At 50.9% G+C, this 18,641-nt stretch overlaps 1 protein-coding gene across 1 annotated transcript in view; it reads right to left on the minus strand.

The window, feature by feature from the left end:
* LOC122393756 (peroxisomal targeting signal 1 receptor-like) overlaps positions 1-11,104 on the minus strand; it is a 50,838-nt gene extending 39,734 nt beyond the window's left edge. Inside the window, exons 1-3 of the mRNA XM_043390088.1 lie at positions 10,771-11,104; positions 9,896-9,974; positions 6,446-6,649 (exon numbers count right to left, since the gene is read on the minus strand). Coding sequence (XP_043246023.1) covers positions 6,446-6,649; positions 9,896-9,974; positions 10,771-10,853 — 366 coding nt within the window. The 5' untranslated portion in view covers positions 10,854-11,104. The remainder of the gene's footprint in view (positions 1-6,445; positions 6,650-9,895; positions 9,975-10,770) is intronic.
* Between the last annotated feature and the right edge of the window lie 7,537 nt (positions 11,105-18,641).

An 18,641-nucleotide genomic window follows, 5' to 3' on the forward strand; every position in this document is an offset into this window, starting at 1 on the left:
AGTACCGCCTCAGAGGTATTCGAGGAAATAAACATCAAACTAAATATACCTATTCATAAAAGTGCAGCAGTTGGAATGTTGCTGGGTCGTCGTAGTGCAATGCGTACTTTTAGAGTTTTGGCAAAATGGCAAAACAAAAAAATTCGCGAGCATTGGAAAGCAATCTGGAGCATTGATGTTTCACTCACAGTGATAGCAGCCAACATTGTTGAACAGCAGTAGAGAGTAGGCACCTTATGATGATGGTGATTATTTGGGGGTTTAGGAGGCCCGGACTGCAGTGGTCAGCGGCGCAAGTTAGGACAAGCAGGCATTCAGGAACGCACATCGGCAGCGGAACCCTCAAATACAGAGCAACTGCGAACTCCTCGCGATAAGGATGGAATTATAAGCAAGGTAGAATAGCTTCAACCCCACTTTTGGCACTTAATCCTGAGATAGTGAACGGGCAATTTTCAACTACGCTTCGTTGATCAGAACGGCATCGAGACCCAGTCACTCATTTGCCAAACCCCGATCACTGAATCTACGTGCCCGGTAGCCCGAAATTTTCTTTTAAAGGGACCCTCCCACCTTCAAAAAAGTTAATGAATTGGCATGAAAGTGATGTCGCTAGGTTCAGAAAGAGCAAAAACGAATATCTACCAAATTTTATCGAAAAATATTCACCGGTTTTCAAGATATTGGACTTTTACTTTTGTTTACTTTTTTGGGATCTCCGCTGTTTCTAGCGACTTTATTTCAGAAGTGCGGCGTTTGCGGCAGATGTTGCGCGCAAATAGCATATACCACCGCGTGCTACAAAACGTTTTAGTCAAACATTTAAAAATCGTCAGATATTTGCGCTGACGTCACACATTCAGAGGGGTATTCCTAAGCATTAGCCCCTCTGAATCAAAATGCTGCAATTTTGAAATTCAATATTTCCGATTTAAGGCATTTCTCGATGTTGTGAGTGCCGAAACCGGTAATTGTGAGCCAGGGACCCCATTTTGGCTATCTCAACTCAAATCTAATGTTAAGGTGGGAGGGTCCCTTTAACAGCGCTGTGCCAGTGGACAAGGAATGGCAGCGAACAGCTGGCTGCACTATGTTCCTAGCGTGATGACAAGGAAGGGTTGGTAAATTTTCGATATCTCGTCCGCCGTCTCCGCTATATTATCGCGCACGCCAGTGATGCTCGTCTTCCTTGACTGTTGACTTTAAGACCACCGTCTGAAGTCCGGACCCTTGTGCCGAGAGCTGGGTGGTAAATGCCCGATAAAAGTTTCATCCCGGCGGCTGAGAGCGGTCCGGGTGGCCGCTTTAATCTACAGCTCATTCATATCGTATCCATCACTCGGTATGCGAGGCGACGCCTTTGGAGAAGCCATATTTTCTTCACGGGTCATCAGCATCGTAAGGCATTCCGGCTAACCCATCCATCTGCAGAACTTTGATCCAGAGTTGGGGCCGGTGACCCGCAGCAAAGGCCACAAAAGTCGTCCACAAGTCGCGCCCCGGCACAGAGTTCAGCTCACAGGCACAGAAACCACGCTGCCGCACTATAAATACCAAACGCCAACAGTCACTTCTGACACTGCAAAGGAACCCCATAGCCTTTTAATGAGTTGAGATCATTTTGAGCACACCTCCGCTCCACAAAATGGGTGGGTTCCACATGCCAAAAAAGTTTGCCCAGCTGTATGACTTTTTTCAAACTGAACGACAATTAGATTATATATGTAACTGAGAGGTATTTCGTCACATACTCACAGCCAGTACTCAGCAGACGGGCTAGCATATTGGTCGAGGACGTGTACGGATCCGAACAAATGGTCCTGGGATCCGATCCCATGGATCCTGAGCTCATATCCGATGGGATCATAGGTCAAGCCCCGTCATCTGCCGAGAGATCCATTGGGATCATGGATCTGAGCTGAATTTTTGCGTGGAGATCCGGTGAGATATAAAATCTAAGCTCAATTTTTGTGTCGACAATGGAATTATCAAGTAACTTTCGTCGCAATTCGCAAAGGTTTTGTTTTAGGGATATTATGTGATCACACATCACAACCCATAGCCTTGTGGCACTTCTGACCTGGAGTCGCCCAGATTTATGTGGCGGGAGCCGGGATCCACTCGGAGCATAGATTCCTTGGTTCTTGGTTGGGTGTAAGATTCTATGAGATCATAGATCCAGGATGTTTTCTATGTGGGATCCAATGGGATCTTAGATCCTTGTTTGTCCTATGCTTTCAGACCCACCGGGATCATGTATATATCACTCAGATCCATGCACATTATGTCTGGTGGCTCGTCATTGCACCCGTCGTCAGAACCGATTCTCCCAGCACGAGGTACTGGTAGTGACTGTATTTGCGGCAGGCGTCTTGCAGTGTGCACTGTGCAGCTTATTGCCTTTCAGCCCGGCGAGATATATTTAGTATGGTCCCCACTCCCCAGTCCCCAAACCAACTGAATCACGTTTGGGCTCGTTTATCGTTACCTCCCAGATAACTGCCTTCTCCGCAAAAACAGCGGGTAAAAAATGTTATAAAAAACAGTTCTACAACCAGGTTCACCCAGGGTAGCAAACGTCCCAGGGCATTACTTCGCTTATGTGTCTATGTTATATTTTACACCCAAAGACCATCGCATTCACATAACGCAAAACCACGCAACAATATCTAAGACTTAAATGAAAAACGATATCAAATTCTTATCTGTATTTAATGTAAACGCGTTTCGATTATTTCTTTATCAATACATTGATACAATACAGATAAAATGATTATGAACACACACGATTCATTTGTCAAAATGAACAATATACAATATCTGTAAGCCGTTGCACTGACCACAGTTCAGCATTGTAGGGAATGTCATGGCCGCTTTCGCTTGCAAAAACCAGACAAAAAGATGGGTGTCTGAATCAAAGAGGACCCCGTACGGGTTGCATTCGTACAACGTCTTCCAAACGTGTGTACTCGCAAACTTATAACTCTATCACCGGATGTTATAGAAAAGAGCCGCTACATGTCGCCTTTTACCCAGCAAAGCCCTTCATTTTCAGTGCGCTAATTATATAGCTGCTTTAGTGGCAACAAAGGTAGTGTAGCAAAGCCACTGCTGACGGCCCACTATAAGCTCACCGGACCCAGAGCCGAGCACAGGACTATCCACAGGGAGGCCAGCTTGACACCTGAAGTACGCCCCTAACCCCGTGGGCTAACAGTTTACGGCTGTGGGCTCAGGCCGTCACCGTACCGGCACAGGTCTGTCAGCGCGGCGCGTTGATTCCAAGCGTCCAAACCCGCCGGGACACACCCGCCGCGGCGCTCTACCGTCCAACTTTGCCACTGGCGGGTGACTCATTAGCCGCGTGCGCCGAAAATCAGACTCAGAGAGACCGTGAGAGCTCAGTCTACAGACGGAATGCTGCACTGACTGCAGCAAATGTGCCTTTTACTAGCGTTTTACTACCGCCGCAAAACACAGACCTACCCAACTTCCGCCACAAAACTCAGACCTGTCCCTCACCTATTCCCACGGCCGACCCACCCCCACGTCTCCCCACGACCAGTCCGACCCCGCACGGACGACCGATTGGCCCTTCTCACAGGGCCGCCGCCAGAGCATGTGACGCCAGTAAGCCGGTGCGATCGGCCGTCTCCAATCGTTCCGACACGTCGGACTTTGGGGCTCAGCGACCCGACAGTTTACCGTCCCACCAGCAACCCGACAGCTAACCGTCCCACCGTCAGCGACCCGACAGTCTACCGTCCCGTCAGCAAACCGCCGTCCATCGTCCCACCGTCAGCGACCCGCCGTCCATCTCCTCACCGTCAGCGACCCGACAGTTAACCGTCCAACAGTCAGCGATCCGACAGTTTACCTTCCCACCGTCAGCGGTCCGACGGTCTACCGTCCCACCGTCAGCGGTCCGACAATTAACCGTCCCAGCGTCAGCGACCCGACAGTCCATCGTCCCACCGTCAGCGACCCGCCGCGCCGTCCTGTAGAGCCGCAGCGGCTCAGTTGCTGCGGTCCCGCTCTCTCGGCCATCTCGAGGGCCTTCACGGCCCTTTTCAGCCCTTACGCAGTAACAGACCACCGGCATCTTACTCACACGGACGTCCTGGTCAGCATCGGTGATCATCGGGCGCTGCGGATAACTAGTCCCACAGCTCCGATATTATTGTATCACAGAAACTCGTCCAATCTACCCGTATGCCGCGAATCATAAAACAATAGGGGAAGTTGGGGGAACGCCGAATACTTTTTTTTCTGACGCCCGTAGCACGCAAGGTAGACAACATAAGCTATTCTTGTTGGCGTCATTCGAGAGGCCAGTCTTTTGCCTTTCAAACATACCAGGCGCATTTGATGAATTCGCATACCGTTAAGCGCACAAACTAAAAATATCAAAGAAGTGACTTTTTCGGCGTTGCCCCGGACTGCGGGGAAAGCCGAAAATGGGAGAAATGATCTACGGGAATGCCGACATTGATGTTTTGCCACTTTATCTCAAACTTTATCCAGAATTTATCAAAGCTGACACGCGTTTTAAGAGCTTGAGGACGCTTGGTGCACACTGGAAGTTATAATTGTGTGATATAATAAGAAAATGCCAGGTAAATAATTCCTTATAGGTAACAGGCCGTTGTGTCGGTTGAAAGTGTAATTTGTGTGACTAAAAATTCGCGTTGCTATTCTACAGCAGTAAAGTCCACGTAGCGTGCTTTAACGTGCGTAATTGCACGTTTTCGGCATTACCCCAGCCAGCCATACTTTCATTTGCAGGCCCATAACTTTTCAACGTGCCGTATAAATTTCAAATAGGCAGCACACTTATGCAAAGACATGCTGAAGATTACTTGACCGAATTGGCCAGACAAACGGTAGCATAATGAGTAAGAAATGCAGCTTCAAAGGCGCATGTAGTACAAGGAACGCGTACCTTGAAAACGCTCTTGGCGCCCTCACAGCCGAAGTATTCCGAATGACGACTCGTAACAAACATGCAATAATTGTAGTCACTTAAGCTTCAGAGCATCACTGACAGGTGGCATCCATGTCTTACGGTTTTCGAAATATCTCGAATTTCGGCTTTGCCCCAACTCCGGCATTGCCCCAACTTCCCCTAAATTAACTTAACCACGGTAATTTCAGCAAACCATGAATACGGAAGCCACAACTTTGCAGATGATGCATATCTGCGCACCGAAAGTGAAAAAACGTTCTATGTAGTCGTGTCAGGAATATATAGCGTCCTAGTGAAAGCGAAAGTCCAAGAGTCTTATTACATCCAATCCAATATAGGCTTACATCCAATACCTTATGTTTTGCCCGCGTCACTCGTCAGGCAGACCTCACGGTCTACAGTCCACATACATAATTCTTACCCTTTAACCTTACACCTCATCTTTACAGGGACACCCTTCCTTTAAACAGCGCCAGAAAGATATTACGTTTTAACCATGTGAGTAACGATTTCCATTGCAACTGTCCCAGTAAGACCTTATGTTTCAACCATGTTTAGCATACCCAAACATCCAGCAAGCTAGGAAAGCCTCACAGTCAGATTTACATTTTAGCCGTACTAGACAGCTTATATTTAGACGACTTTCATTTGCATCACAATTCACAACTTACATTTAGACGACTCGAGAGACATTATGTTTTAGCGGTGTTTGAGAGGCGCGACATTCCAATGCCAGCCGAAGAAATCGCAATCTAGACTCGAAGGTTTTACGGTGCTAGGGAATTATTACGTTCTGACTGTGGCGTGCCTGCTAGATATTACATTCTCATGTCAAACAGCACACTTTGATTGATCACCGCAAGCCACTCTCCCAAATATCGCCTGTTTGAATGGGAAACGACATGATGTCTCCAAAAGACATTACTCACATTTCACGTAGCATTTGTTCATCACCTATTGAATACTCTCTTCTCTAAGCCTCCCCCTTCAGCCCCTCCCCCCCCCCCCGACACACACACGGCCAAGTGGCCCGTTCCCCGTAGCTGGTGCTGGGAGCGGCCGTCACCCCATCTACCTGAGCGCCGCGGCCATCCCCCTATGTACCCACCTGCTGTTTCTGAGCGGCAGCGAACGAACTGCTCGGCCCAGACGGCCCAGCCGCCGGGCCATCCCCGTCCGTACCTTCTGTCTCTGAGCGGTCATCCCTGTCCGTACCTTCTGTCTCTGAGCGGCCGTCCCCGTCCGTACCTTCTGTCTCTGAGCGGTCATACCCGTCCGTACCTTCTGTCTCTGAGCGGTCATACCCGTCCGTACCTGTTGTCTCTGAGCGGTCATACCCGTCCGTACCTGTTGTCTCTGAGCGGCCGTCCCCGCCCGTACCTGTTGTCTCTGAGCGACCGTCCCCGTCCGTACCTGTTGTCTCTGAGCGGCCGTCCCCGTCCGTACCTGTTGTCTATATACGACCGTCCCCGTCCGTACCTGTTGTCTCTGAGCGGCAGCGAACTGCTCGGCCCACACGGCCGGCTCGGCGGCGGCCAGCAGGGCCACGTTGGGCGCGGTGACCGGCCGGCCGGCGCCGCCGCGCTCGATCTCACGCAGCTCCTGCAGCAGCGAGCCCATCCGAAACGAGGTGGGGCCGCGCGTCTCGGGCCGCGCCGCCTCGCGCAGAAACTCCTGCACCACCTGACAGAGAGACAGCGGTGTCAGTGTCACGGTGTCGGTGTCACAGTGTCAGTGTCACAGTGTCAGTGTCACAGTGTCAGTGTCACAGTGTCAGTGTCACAGTGTCAGTGTCACAGTGTCAGTGTCACGGTGTCAGTGGTATAATGTCAGTGTTTCAACGTCAGTGTCACAGTCACAGTGTCAGAGTGTCGGTGTCAAGGTGTGACACGGTGTCAAACGGATTGCCACGGCGTGATACCACATTCCACAGAAGTTTACTGACTAGCAAGGCAGTTGGACGCACAAACGGCGTTAATCAACCAATCACGATTCGAGGAGAAAAATAATAATCAAAATAATGAAAGCGTTAAGTGAGTGAGTGAGTGAAAGAGTGAGTGAGTGAGTGAGTGAGTGAGTGAGTGAGTGAGTGAGTGAGTGAGTGAGTGAGTGAGTGAGTGAGTGAGTGAGTGAGTGAGAAAGTATGATTTAATGTTGACTGGGTTCATCTCGAATCATATGCCATCGAGATAAAGGAACATAGCAATGTTTTATGCTGGTGCTGCCAACAACTATGAGCACATCACCTATCATATTCATGAAAGCCATCCTATCTCTCCTAAAAAATGACGATATTGCAAACTACGTGGCTACTGGCTATGGTCACAAACTTCTTCAATAGCACCCCGCCTTGCATCCCACAACTTGACCTAATGTTAGCCCTCCCATCCACCCATGTCTGGGACTGACTCCGGTCTTACAGCAGCGCAGCGGCTCGTCAAACACCCATCCAATCGGCGGTGCGGGCTACCGCCGCCAATCCGCCGCCGCCGCCGGCGGGCCGCTGCCGTAGTCAGAGCTCACCACCGACCGTTTACGAGCGGCTCCTGGTCACGCAACGTTCGGGGCCGGTCGGCGAGCGGCGCGGGAGGCAGGGACCAGCGCGGAGACGGACCGGGAGTGGAGACACCGAGACGACGGCCAGCGGGGAGAGAGCTGGGAGGGAGAGGGAGGAAACAGAGGGGAAGAGAGAGAGAGAGAGAGAGAGAGAGAGAGAGAGAGAGAGAGAGAGAGAGAGAGAGAGAGAGAGGGAGCGAGGGAGGGAGAGAGCGACAGGAGATATAGAGGAAGAAAATGAATAATATTGAAATGTCTGGCGTTTTTCGCCGGCAGACACCACAAAACCAACACCCCGCCGTCATTTCGACAGGAGCGGGGGGAAGGGGGAATGACGCTGTCTCCTGCAGCTCAGCACCGGCAGGGCTTGGCTCGTAGCCCGTCCCGTCTGCCCTCTGAGGGAGGAGAGGGGAGGAGAGGGGAGGATCATCAGAGGCCTCACCTGACCATCAGAGGCGGCGGTCAGGCCGGCGGGGTGGGGGTGGTGTTTCGGACCTCACCTGGTCATCAGAGGCGGCGGTCAGGCCGGCGGGGGGGGGGGTGTGTGTGTGGGGGGGTCTCGGACCTCACCTGACCATCAGAGGCGGCGGTCAGGCCGGCGGGGGGGGTGTGTGTGGGGGGGGGGGTCTCGGACCTCACCTGACCATCAGAGGCGGCGGTCAGGCCGGCGGAGGGAGGGGGGGGTGTCTCGGACAGAGCCTATTTTAAGGGAATTTGACTGGGGGGGGGGGCAACCTGAAAAATTGTCTTTAATAATCCATTAACCCTCGCCCGTATTGGTGTTTCCAGCTGCGAACGAATATTAGGGGGGGGGGTCCGTTGGACCCCTCCCCCTTGCCGTTTCGCCCCTGATCGAGCTAGAGCTTCGCGGAAAAAACGACCGTGTTTCCCGTGATGAAAGGAAACCGATGATACCCAATTTTAAGGTCCTATGTCATCGGTTGACCTTCCAGGTCAGGTCAATGACTCAAAAGTCGGGAAAATCGGGACCTGTTAGAGCGTCGTAAAGGGTGGCTGCTATGGTTTTTCCGGGGTGCTGATCACGAATATCATGTTAGTTATGATCATAGATGATGTCTTCATGCATTTAGGCCAGGTCAGGTCAGGTCAGGTCAGGTCAACCAGGGGTTTTGCCGGGTATTCGTAGTAGGTGGCAACCGCCTCTGACAGCTTCGTAACATGTTACGAAGGCACCAAAACTACTTCGTAAACGGTCAAATGGTTGCTAAATTCGAATTCAGCTCCAAAAACTAGCCTAGAAACATATAAAACTCGAAAATGTGAGCCCAGGTCATCAAAGGTAAATGACCTGACCTGACCTTCCGGTGACCTTAACACCCACCCTAATGCATGGGAGCAACATCATATCCCATGTTTGAACGTTTGAAACCACGAAAAGACTGCAAACGCGCGGCTAATGCGAGGCGACATACGCCGAATCGCGATCCCGGCCAAACATGGTACCATGGTGCTAGGCCGCCGGTGCATTTGAAAGAACTGTGGTGCCCCTGACAAGCCTAAAGTTCCAACGACAGGCCCGTGGTGCCCCTGACAGGCCCATGATACCCTTGCGAGGCCGATGGTGTCCCTGCGAGGCCGGTGGTGCCCCTGCCAGGCATGTGGTGTCCCTGCTAGGCCTCTGGTGCCCCTGACAGGCCTGTGGTGCCCCTGAAAGGACTGTGGTGACCCTTGGCCCTGACAAGCCTGAGGTGCCCCCGACAGGCCCGTGGTGTCGCTGACAGATCCGTGGTGCCCTTGCTAGGCCTGTGGTGCCTCTGGCAGGCCTGTGGTGCCCCTGGCGGGCCTGTGGTGGTACCCCTGACAGGCCCAAGGTGGTGCCCCTGCGAGGCCGGTGGGGCCCCTGGCAGGTCTGTGGTGCCACTGGCAGATCTATGGTGCTCTTGCTAGGCCGATGGTGCTCCTGACAGGCCTGTGGTGCCCCTGACAAACTTGTGGCGCCCCCGACAGGCCCGTGGTGCCCCTGACAGGCCCAAGGTGCCCCTGCGAGGTCGGTGGGGCCCCTGGCAGGTCTGTCGTGCCCCTGGCAGACCTAGGTGCTCTTGCTAGGTCGATGGTGCTCCCAACAGGCCTGTGGTGCCCCTGGCAGGCCTGTGGTGTCCCCGGGCCCCAAGGGGGCGGGGGGTCATGACCCATATGACCCACCCTTGGATCCACCACTGGTCATTACTTGCAGACTGACTCATTTGACATCCATTGCAAAACAAGTCACAGTAGTATGTTTGTCACCCTGTTCCTTTATGCCCATTTTTATAGTGGGCAAATCTCGACGACTGGGGGGGCAATGCTATTGAGTGCGGGGGCATTTGCCCCCCCAGTTAACATGTTAAAATAGGCCCTGGTCTCGGACCTCACCTGGTCATCAGAGGCGGCGGTCAGGCCGGCGGCGCCGGGCGCCGGAGCCAGGTGTCGCAATGCGTCCTCACGGTGAGACCTGCCCGCCGACCAGCCGCGGTCAGTGGGGGGTCAGTGGGGGGTCAGTGGGGTCAGTGGGGTCAGTGGGGTCAGTGGGGTCAGTGGGGGTCAGTGAGTGTTAGTGGGGTCAGCGAGGGTCAGTGCAGGGTCAGTGGGGTCAGTGGGGTCAGTGGGGGTCAGTGGGGTCAGTGGGGTCAGTGAGGTCAGTGAGGTCAGTGGGGTAAGTGGAAGACCGGGTACAGATCAGCACAGGTCCGCACAGATCTGCAACGGAATACGCTCAGATGGGGTGACGAATGGGCCCCACGCCGCCACACTTTACACAAACAAACCCCACGGCTCAATCTAAGGTAGGTAGCGGCAGTTAGTGCCAATCTCAGCTCAGGGCTGCTGTACTGTTCAAGGCGCCGTTCAGCGGACCGGTAAAATGGTAATGGTAAAATGGTAACATGGAGTGCGACAGAAATAGCCGGCCTGGGGCACCAGGATGCTCTGTAGAGCTATATCTGCTGGCTGCGGATTTGTTGCCGACATGGAGACAACCGGCTAATAATGCTAACAGACTACGGAATTATAGCAGCTCAGACAACCGAGAAATAATAACTGAATTACCTATGTCGTGCCTACATACGCCAAAGGGCAAAGATAGCTCGCTATCTATGGAAAAATATCAAAAGAATAGTTCACCTGAAAATGCCACCATTTTTCCAAGCAGAGCAAAAGCGCCTCAAAATCTTGACTATGCGCGCGCCCTGCGGAAGCCGCGCCGGTTCTCACCGGTTCTGTGAGAGGCGAGTGGGGGAGGGTGTTCTCACCTGTCGCGGGTGAGGTGGGAGGTGAGTTTGACGACGGCGTTCGGGCCGCCGCACTCTCCGTCCAGCAGGTCACGCATCGCCATCGTGGCGCGTCAGCCGCAGGTCACCAGGTCACCACTGCAGGTCACCGGGTCACCACTGCAGGTCACCGATCTGCAGGTCACTGCTGCAAGTCACTGGCACCGCAGCTGACGGAGCGGCGGCACTCTCTTCTTTGACCGATCGCTAGAGCAACAGAGACAATATTTGATCAGCGCCACGTCTGATTACATTACGGACACATACCAAGACAAGGAGAAGGAAAAACACAATTACAGCAAAACGGCGACTGTCACTTTCTGACGATACAGTCAGCCGTATTACATCATCAAACAATCATCCATCAGTAGTGCTCAGTACGGCGGGGAGATCGCGCATCGCACCCAATTCCAGGGACGTCAAATCACATCAGCTCGCTGCCGCGTCTAGGAGGGCCGCCGCGGCGCCCCTGGTGGCTGACACAAAAACCGGGGCAGACGTAGCAGGCCAGCGCGCGCCGCGTGACAGACTGACACTGGTCAGCCAGCTGGTGTCAGTCAGAGCGGACAGTGAACTTCACTTACTTTATCACTACCTTCATAGTGTACTTTGAGCAGTACATACACTAGCTCCAATTTCTTACAATTCAGCAAAACACATCGCGAAAATCCCTTTGGGGACTAGCTCCAATGCTTTAAAAAAAAAACTTTCCCCGACAAAAATGATTAAAATGGCACATCTGACATTCGATGGCCTCTTGTGACCTGACCTAGGTATGAATAGACACCGATTAAAGTGACCATCCCACATTGACATTAGTTTTGAGTTGAGATAGCCAAATTGGGGGCTATGGCCTGCAAATAGCGGTTTGGGCGCTCACAACATCGAAAGACGAAAAATGCTTTAATTCGGAGATATGGAATTTCAAACTTGCAGCTTTCGGATTCTAAGGGGCTAATGCATTGGAATTCCCCCTTAGAATTTGTGACGTCAGCGGAGATCTAACGATTTTTAAATTTTAGACTAAAACCATCGTTAACACGTGGCGTTATGCACTGCTTTGCGCGCAACGTCTGCCGCACTTCAAGGCTGCCAATTTATTGCTTCCAAATAAAGTCGCTAGGAACAGAAGATATCCCAAAAAAATAAACAAAAGTAAAAGCCTAATATCTTGAAAACCAGTGAATATTTTTCGGTGAAATTTGGTAGATATTCATTTTTTATCTTTCTGAATCAAAGGACATCACTTTTATGCCAATTCATTAACTTTTTGAAAATGAGAGGGTCCCTTTAACAGTAGCGGCGGAACACCTTCAATTGATGGGGTACTTCGCCACCCGCCGTTTGCTGGGGGGGGGGGCGTTAAACGCCCCCAGCCGATAACTCGAGAACCAATAGGCGCAGCGAAACGCACGAGGTGGCAAACGAAAGAACGCGACCAGACGCTTCAGATGAGTACTTTAAAGTCGAATTTTGAGGTCACAGGTCGGGTCAAGGTCAGGTAAAACACCTGAAATCGTGCTTTCAGTAGCATGGACTTCAGAACCTCGGAATGGGCGTCTCTCGTCATAAGCTCTGTCAAAACTGTGCACAAGCCTTCATATAAGGCCTACAAGAGTGTCAGATCCATGTAAGGGTCAGTCAAGCATAGGTCAGGGTCAAGGTCAGGTGAACCAGGTAGGCACATATCCCCGTAAATCAAAACTGATATTCGCAGCCTGTGACACATGTTTTATCGGTAATTTTGGGCGTAGAACACGATGGTGACATTCATTTTATCATATGTCTACGTGTTTGGTTCAAAAATTTGAATTTAAAAAATGTATGTATCATGGTCGTTAAAGGGACCCTCCCACCTTAACATTAGTTTTGAGTTGAGTTTTGAGTTGAGATAGCCAAGTTTGCGGCCAGGCTCAGAAACCACCATTTATCCTGGTCGCAACCCCCGCAGCTTTATGGTGTTCAAGAAATTTCTTCCCTTTACTTGCAGGGTGGGACCAGCGTGGTCCCTATCGCTTAACCATTACGGGAATCTGATGACGTCATCAGGCTTTCGAACGTCCGTTAAATGTTTGACTTAAACGTTTTGTAGCACGCGGTGGTATATGTTGCTTTGCGCGCAACAAATGCCGCACTTTCAAATAAAGTTGCTAGGAACAGCGGAGATCCCAAAAAGTAAACAAAAGTTAAAGTCTAATATCTTGAAAACCGGTGAATATTTTTCGATGAAATTTGGTAGATATTCGTTTTTGCTCTTTCTGAACCGAGCGACATCACTTTCATGCCAATTCATTAACTTTTTTGAAGGTGGGAGGGTCCCCTAAGTAGTCACGAGAAATCGCCAAGATTCAGTTCAAGATTTTGGAAACTGCGGAATGATAATAAAAAATCGAAGATAGCCATTTGATTGTCCATGGTATTGGGAGTCTAATGGCGTTTACGGCATGTCTGTATCTTTATTCTGTGATTAAATATGATTTTTTGAACATATGCCGTTTTTGGTCTAACACTCAAATCATGACGTCACTAAAACCTCAATATCTAAAAAAAAATCGACCGATTTTTTTGAAACGTTGTCACAATAAACTTCAATCAATTCTCCACAGGTACCCAAATTTTGGCGTGCCTGCGGCGCGCTGTTTTTGCTATAGCGCGGCGAAAAAAGTGAAGGCATTTAACGCCCCCTTCCCAGCAACTCGCGGGTTAAGGGGGGGGGGGGGCACTACCGACTTTTGGTCCCATTCTTTCCATGCAACGCCCCTAGGGCTAATGTTAAAATGCCCAAATCAAAGGGGGCACGCCGCACGGTGCCCCGGTGCCCTCCCCGTTCCGCCGCCTATGCGGCGATTACCAAACACTCTAGATTGTCTAGAATTCCATAAAATTGAAATAATAAATAGTTCGAAAATAAAATATGGCCTAATAAAACCTAAAACAACCTAACCCTACCTCACCTACTGATTTTTGCCTACCCGGGGATAAGAAAACAGTTGCTTGCATTAATAGATTGCAAGCAAAAGTAACTAGTAAGTCAAATATTTTTAGGTTAAGTGGTTGTGCATCAAGCTTCAGGCCTTCAGCCTGAAGCCAGATACACAACCATTTAACCTAAAAATGGCCTGAAGCTTGATTGATTGAGCTTGATTGTTGACTGAAGCTTGATTGTGCATCAAGCTTCAGGCCTTCAGCCTGAAGCCAGATACACAACCATTTAACCTAAAAATGGTCTGAAGCTTGATGCACAACCACTTAACCTAAAAACATTTGACTTACCATTGCCTCTCCTAAGGCATAAGCCTTCAGCACTGCCTTAGGAGAGATTACAGGCAATGGTACCTAAGTAAAATGTTTTTAGGTTAAGTGGTTAAGCATCAAGCTTCAGGCCATTTTTAGGTTAAATAGTTGTGTATCTAGCTCCTTCGGCACTGCACTGCTACACACCGAGTACGGGGCAACACGTTGCCTTACGGACCATGCAATATTTTAGTGCACTTATCTAATTCTATTATACATGATTGACGCAGGCAAGACTATCTATGGTGCATGAACTATGAAGCCATGCTGCTGTGTGTATAGCTCCAGAGCCCTGTTCGGTCGCTGTTTTTATATCAGCGTGCTGTCCGTTTTCCCCATATAAGGAAGTTCTTGCTGGCACTTCTTGGTCTCTCATTGGTCTAACGAATAGACCACTTGAATTCGACCAATGAGGAGTCAAGAAGTAGCAGCATGCTCGCAGCCTGCTGATAAATAAACGGGGGCGAACAGAGCTCTGGTATAACTAAAACTGATACAGGAGAACTTGTAGAATTTTGTTTTCGAGGTACCTAAGTACATCAAATTTTGACAGTTTGAAACAGTGCTGGAAATGAGGCCGCTTTCTGGTCCCTGCATTTTATTCTCCCAGTGGGTTAATCCATTCCAGCGTTTAGCCTTTCGGGAGTCTGGACCCACAAAGGGTCGCGGTTGTTTTTGCCCCTTGCCCCAGTCGAGATGCAAAGTTAATAGTCACATGAAGTTTATTTAGGGCCCCTGAATATACGACTTATATATTGATTGATTCTACAAAAACCTTTTCTTTCATCTATATGCATACAGTTAAGAGTAACTACAGACTATGCTAGTTTGGCTGGCCCTAAATAAGCTTCGTGTGACTATTATAGTCACACGAAGTCACTGACTATTGACTTTGCACCTTGACCAGTGGCGAAAACCACAGCAACCCTGAGTGGGTCCCGAAAGGCTAAACGGCAACGCTGGACGGGATTAACCTTACCTTACCTTACCTTACACTATCGGGAATTTTGAAAGGCAACTCGCCTGTAGGTCCCGCTCTCGTCGAGCTCGTGACTGGTGGTCATCTCTAGTCGTGAGTAGGAGTCAGGTACATCAGATTGGCCCAATGCTTGTCAAGTCTGGATTTGAAGGCATTGAGGGATGGGGCCTGGACAACTGTTGCAGGGAGGGAGTTCCAGTCGTTGAGCGCTCGAATAGTGAATAGTTGTCTTCTGGCTCGTGACTTGGCATGTGGTTTGTACAGCTTCCAGGGATGGCCACGGTTGGACCTCGTGGACGCAGGCTTGACAAACTTGTCCGAGTCGATATCGATCTCGTTATGCAGCAGCTGGTACATTCCAATCATGTCACCACGGCGTCTTCGGTGGAGCAGTGAAGGGAGCTTCAGGCATTTCAGTCTCTCAGTATATGGTTTGCTCCTGATGCCGGACACTAATCGAGTAGCGCGCCGCTGGACTCGCTCCACAAGCTTGATGTCTGCACGATTGAACGGGCCCCATATGAGGTTGCCGTATTCAAGGTGGGGCCTGACAAATGCCTTGAACAAAATCGGCAGGGTGATCTCGTCCAGATTCGAGAATGACCTCCGGATCAGAGACAGAATCTGTGAAGCCTTTGATACAGCTGAGGAAGCCTGCCTCCTGAACTTCAGCTCGGGATCGATGATGACACCCAGATCTCTTTCGGCTGAGGTGGAGGCGAGGCAGACACCGTTCATAGAGTAGGAGTGACCAGAGTTCTTGGCCCCGACGTTCAAGGACGCACACTTGCTCTGATTGAACGCAAGCTGCCACTTCTTGGACCAGGTGGTGAGAGCATCAATGTCGAGCTGGAGCAGGGATGCATCAATGGGAGTATCAATGCTGCGGTACAACTTCGTGTCATCAGCAAAAATCTTGATGCAGGACCTCACCGCGTCGGGGATGTCGTTAATATATACAAGGAACAGAAGGGGCCCTAGTACGGAACCCTGTGGCACCCCGCTGGTGACAGGAGACCAGGTGGATTGACAACCTTGCACGACGACTCGTTGTTGCCGATTGGATAGAAATGACCTTATCCACTCAAGGAGGTGTCCAGACACACCGTATGCTCTCAGTTTGACCAGTAGGCGTTCGTGAGGGACGGAATCGAAAGCTTTTCTGAAGTCCAGATATATGACATCGACCGGGCTCCCGTCTTCAATCGCACGGCTCCAGTCATCCAAGACTTCCAGTAGCTGAGTCGTGCAGGATCGGTGTGGGCGAAAACCATGCTGGTGACGCGACAACAGTCCATTCGAGGTGAGGTACTCCATCAATTGGTCCCTTACTAACGACTCCATGACCTTGCACGTCACCGCAGTCAGGCTTGTAACCGCGTTTCGTCAACTACCATCAATAGAGAAGGACAGTTAGGATTGCCCCAGTGATGTATTGCAGCAGTAGTCCATTCATTTGTCACGTAAAAGCTGCAACAAACACGCACAGATCACGCACCGTCAGTCACATGAAGCTCATGCAGTGCTCATGCACGATTCATGCACGACAGCCCTGCGCAAGAAGCTATGCGGACAAGACAATCGAGCAAGCATTCTAGCGATTTGTTTGACAGTGCATTATTCACAAGCAATCATTCACATTTTGTACTGTCTGGCGTCTGCTGAACATTCTGTTGTGATCAGTGTCAATTCAAAGTAGTGGCCAGCTCATTAGAAAACAAATGACTCCATAGCGTAGCCACAGTTGACCGCAGACATTTAACACATAAACGTATGGATACGTACTTCGTTTGCAAGATGAAGGAGTTCAATGGTCCACAATACGCCTGTCATCAATGAACAATTACTTTAGCACGTTTGCACTGTAAGAGAAGGCAAAACATGTGTGAGCAAACCCGGCAGCCACGATTGCAACACAAAGCAAACGTCCCAACATCCCATGCAGTGCAAATTCCGCAGGCAGACATGCACAGGTAAGTGTTGCACATTCGCATGCCCTAAGCAATAAACTGAACTGGCACCTCCTATTCCTTCAATTCCCCCTCTCGGCGGTAACATGGCTCCCCAAAATCCGGTGAGGATTTTATGATCCTGAGAACAAATCCCGGATGCACAGAGGCGCACTTAACAAACTTAAAGATAACTTCCGCAAACACCCCATCACAGCTGAGTTCTTTGCAGCCGCTCCGCCGGGTGCCGCAATCACTGGCCGCGTTGTCTCAGCACTCGTCCAAAGTCCGCGCAAAAACCGCAACGGCCGATTCGACGAACCACTCTGTTCCAGCTCCGTCGAAGATCGCGAGCTGAAATCTCCAGCCCCGCTGCTCGACTCACTGACTCCCCGACTGGGAATCACACTGCCCACGTCTCATGAGAGAAATGAGACGGTGCACGGGGCGGTCATACTCCTGACCGTTTACACGCACTCGCACCCTTCGCACAAGTCCGTCCGTAGCCGGGTACGTCGCCACAACCAGGCCTAGTGGCCAGGCGCCTCGCGGTTGGCTGTCATCAACCATGATGACAACGTCGTCCTCCTGCAGGTTGTGTTCTGGCCGCTGCCATTTCCGCCTCTCCTGCAGAGACGGCAGGAACTCGCGTCGCCACCGCGTCCAGAATTCGGTGGCGAGGTGCTGTACTCTCCTCCACCGTCGTCGCCCATACAGGTCCGCGGAGCAGAACATCCCAGGGGCAGGAAGGACGACCTTTGATTTTAGGGTGAGGAGTTGGAGAGGTGTCAATGGCTCCACAGTATCACTACTGGACATGCTACAGTAGGTCAAGGGCCTGCTGTTGATGATGGCTTCAGCCTCGGCGAAAAGAGTTTGCAGAAGTTCGTCGTCGAGCTGTTGACCATTAGCGCTCAGCAGACTGGTCAGCGCCGTTCTCGCCGTTCGGATTTGGCGTTCCCAAACGCCTCCCATATGGCTCGCATATGGCACATTGAATGCGAACTCCACCCAGTCGCAGTTGTCTTTACTGAGTGTCTGAGCGATTCGCTTGTGATCCTCTTCTTTCAGAGCGCTCTCCAACAGGTTCTTCCCACCAATGAAGTTAGTTCCATTGTCGCAGTATATACGCCTGATGGGACCTCTCCTGCAGATAAAACGACGATATGCGTTGATGAATGAGTCAGCGGTCAGAGAACTGATCACTTCCAGGTGAGCAGCTCGGGAAGCGAAACAGGTAAACATCAGACCCCATCTCTTTACTTCACTGCGCTTCTCTCGTACGAAGAACGGGCCAAACGCGTCCACGCCACAGAACTCGAAAGGCTCCGACATTTCCGTTCGCTCAGTTGGCAAATCCGCCATCTTCTGGCCACAAGGACTTCCTCTGATCCTTCGGCACTGGATGCACCCCAAAATGCACTTCGAGACCACTGACCTTCCATGGAGTATCCAATATCCACGGTGCCGGATCTCACTGAGAGTCGATTCACGTCCTGCGTGGTGCAGTTCTTCGTGAGCATTGTAGACAATCAGCTTCGTGACTTGACCTTCCTTCGGCAAGATCACTGGATGGATGACTTCAAAGGGCAGACTACTCCTCCTGAGACGTCCCCCAGCGCGCAGCAGTC

Source organism: Amphibalanus amphitrite, unplaced genomic scaffold (assembly GCF_019059575.1).
Source record: "Amphibalanus amphitrite isolate SeventyFive unplaced genomic scaffold, NRLGWU_Aamphi_draft 000552F_arrow, whole genome shotgun sequence".
In the NCBI taxonomy this organism is placed as follows: Eukaryota; Metazoa; Arthropoda; class Thecostraca; order Balanomorpha; family Balanidae; genus Amphibalanus; species Amphibalanus amphitrite.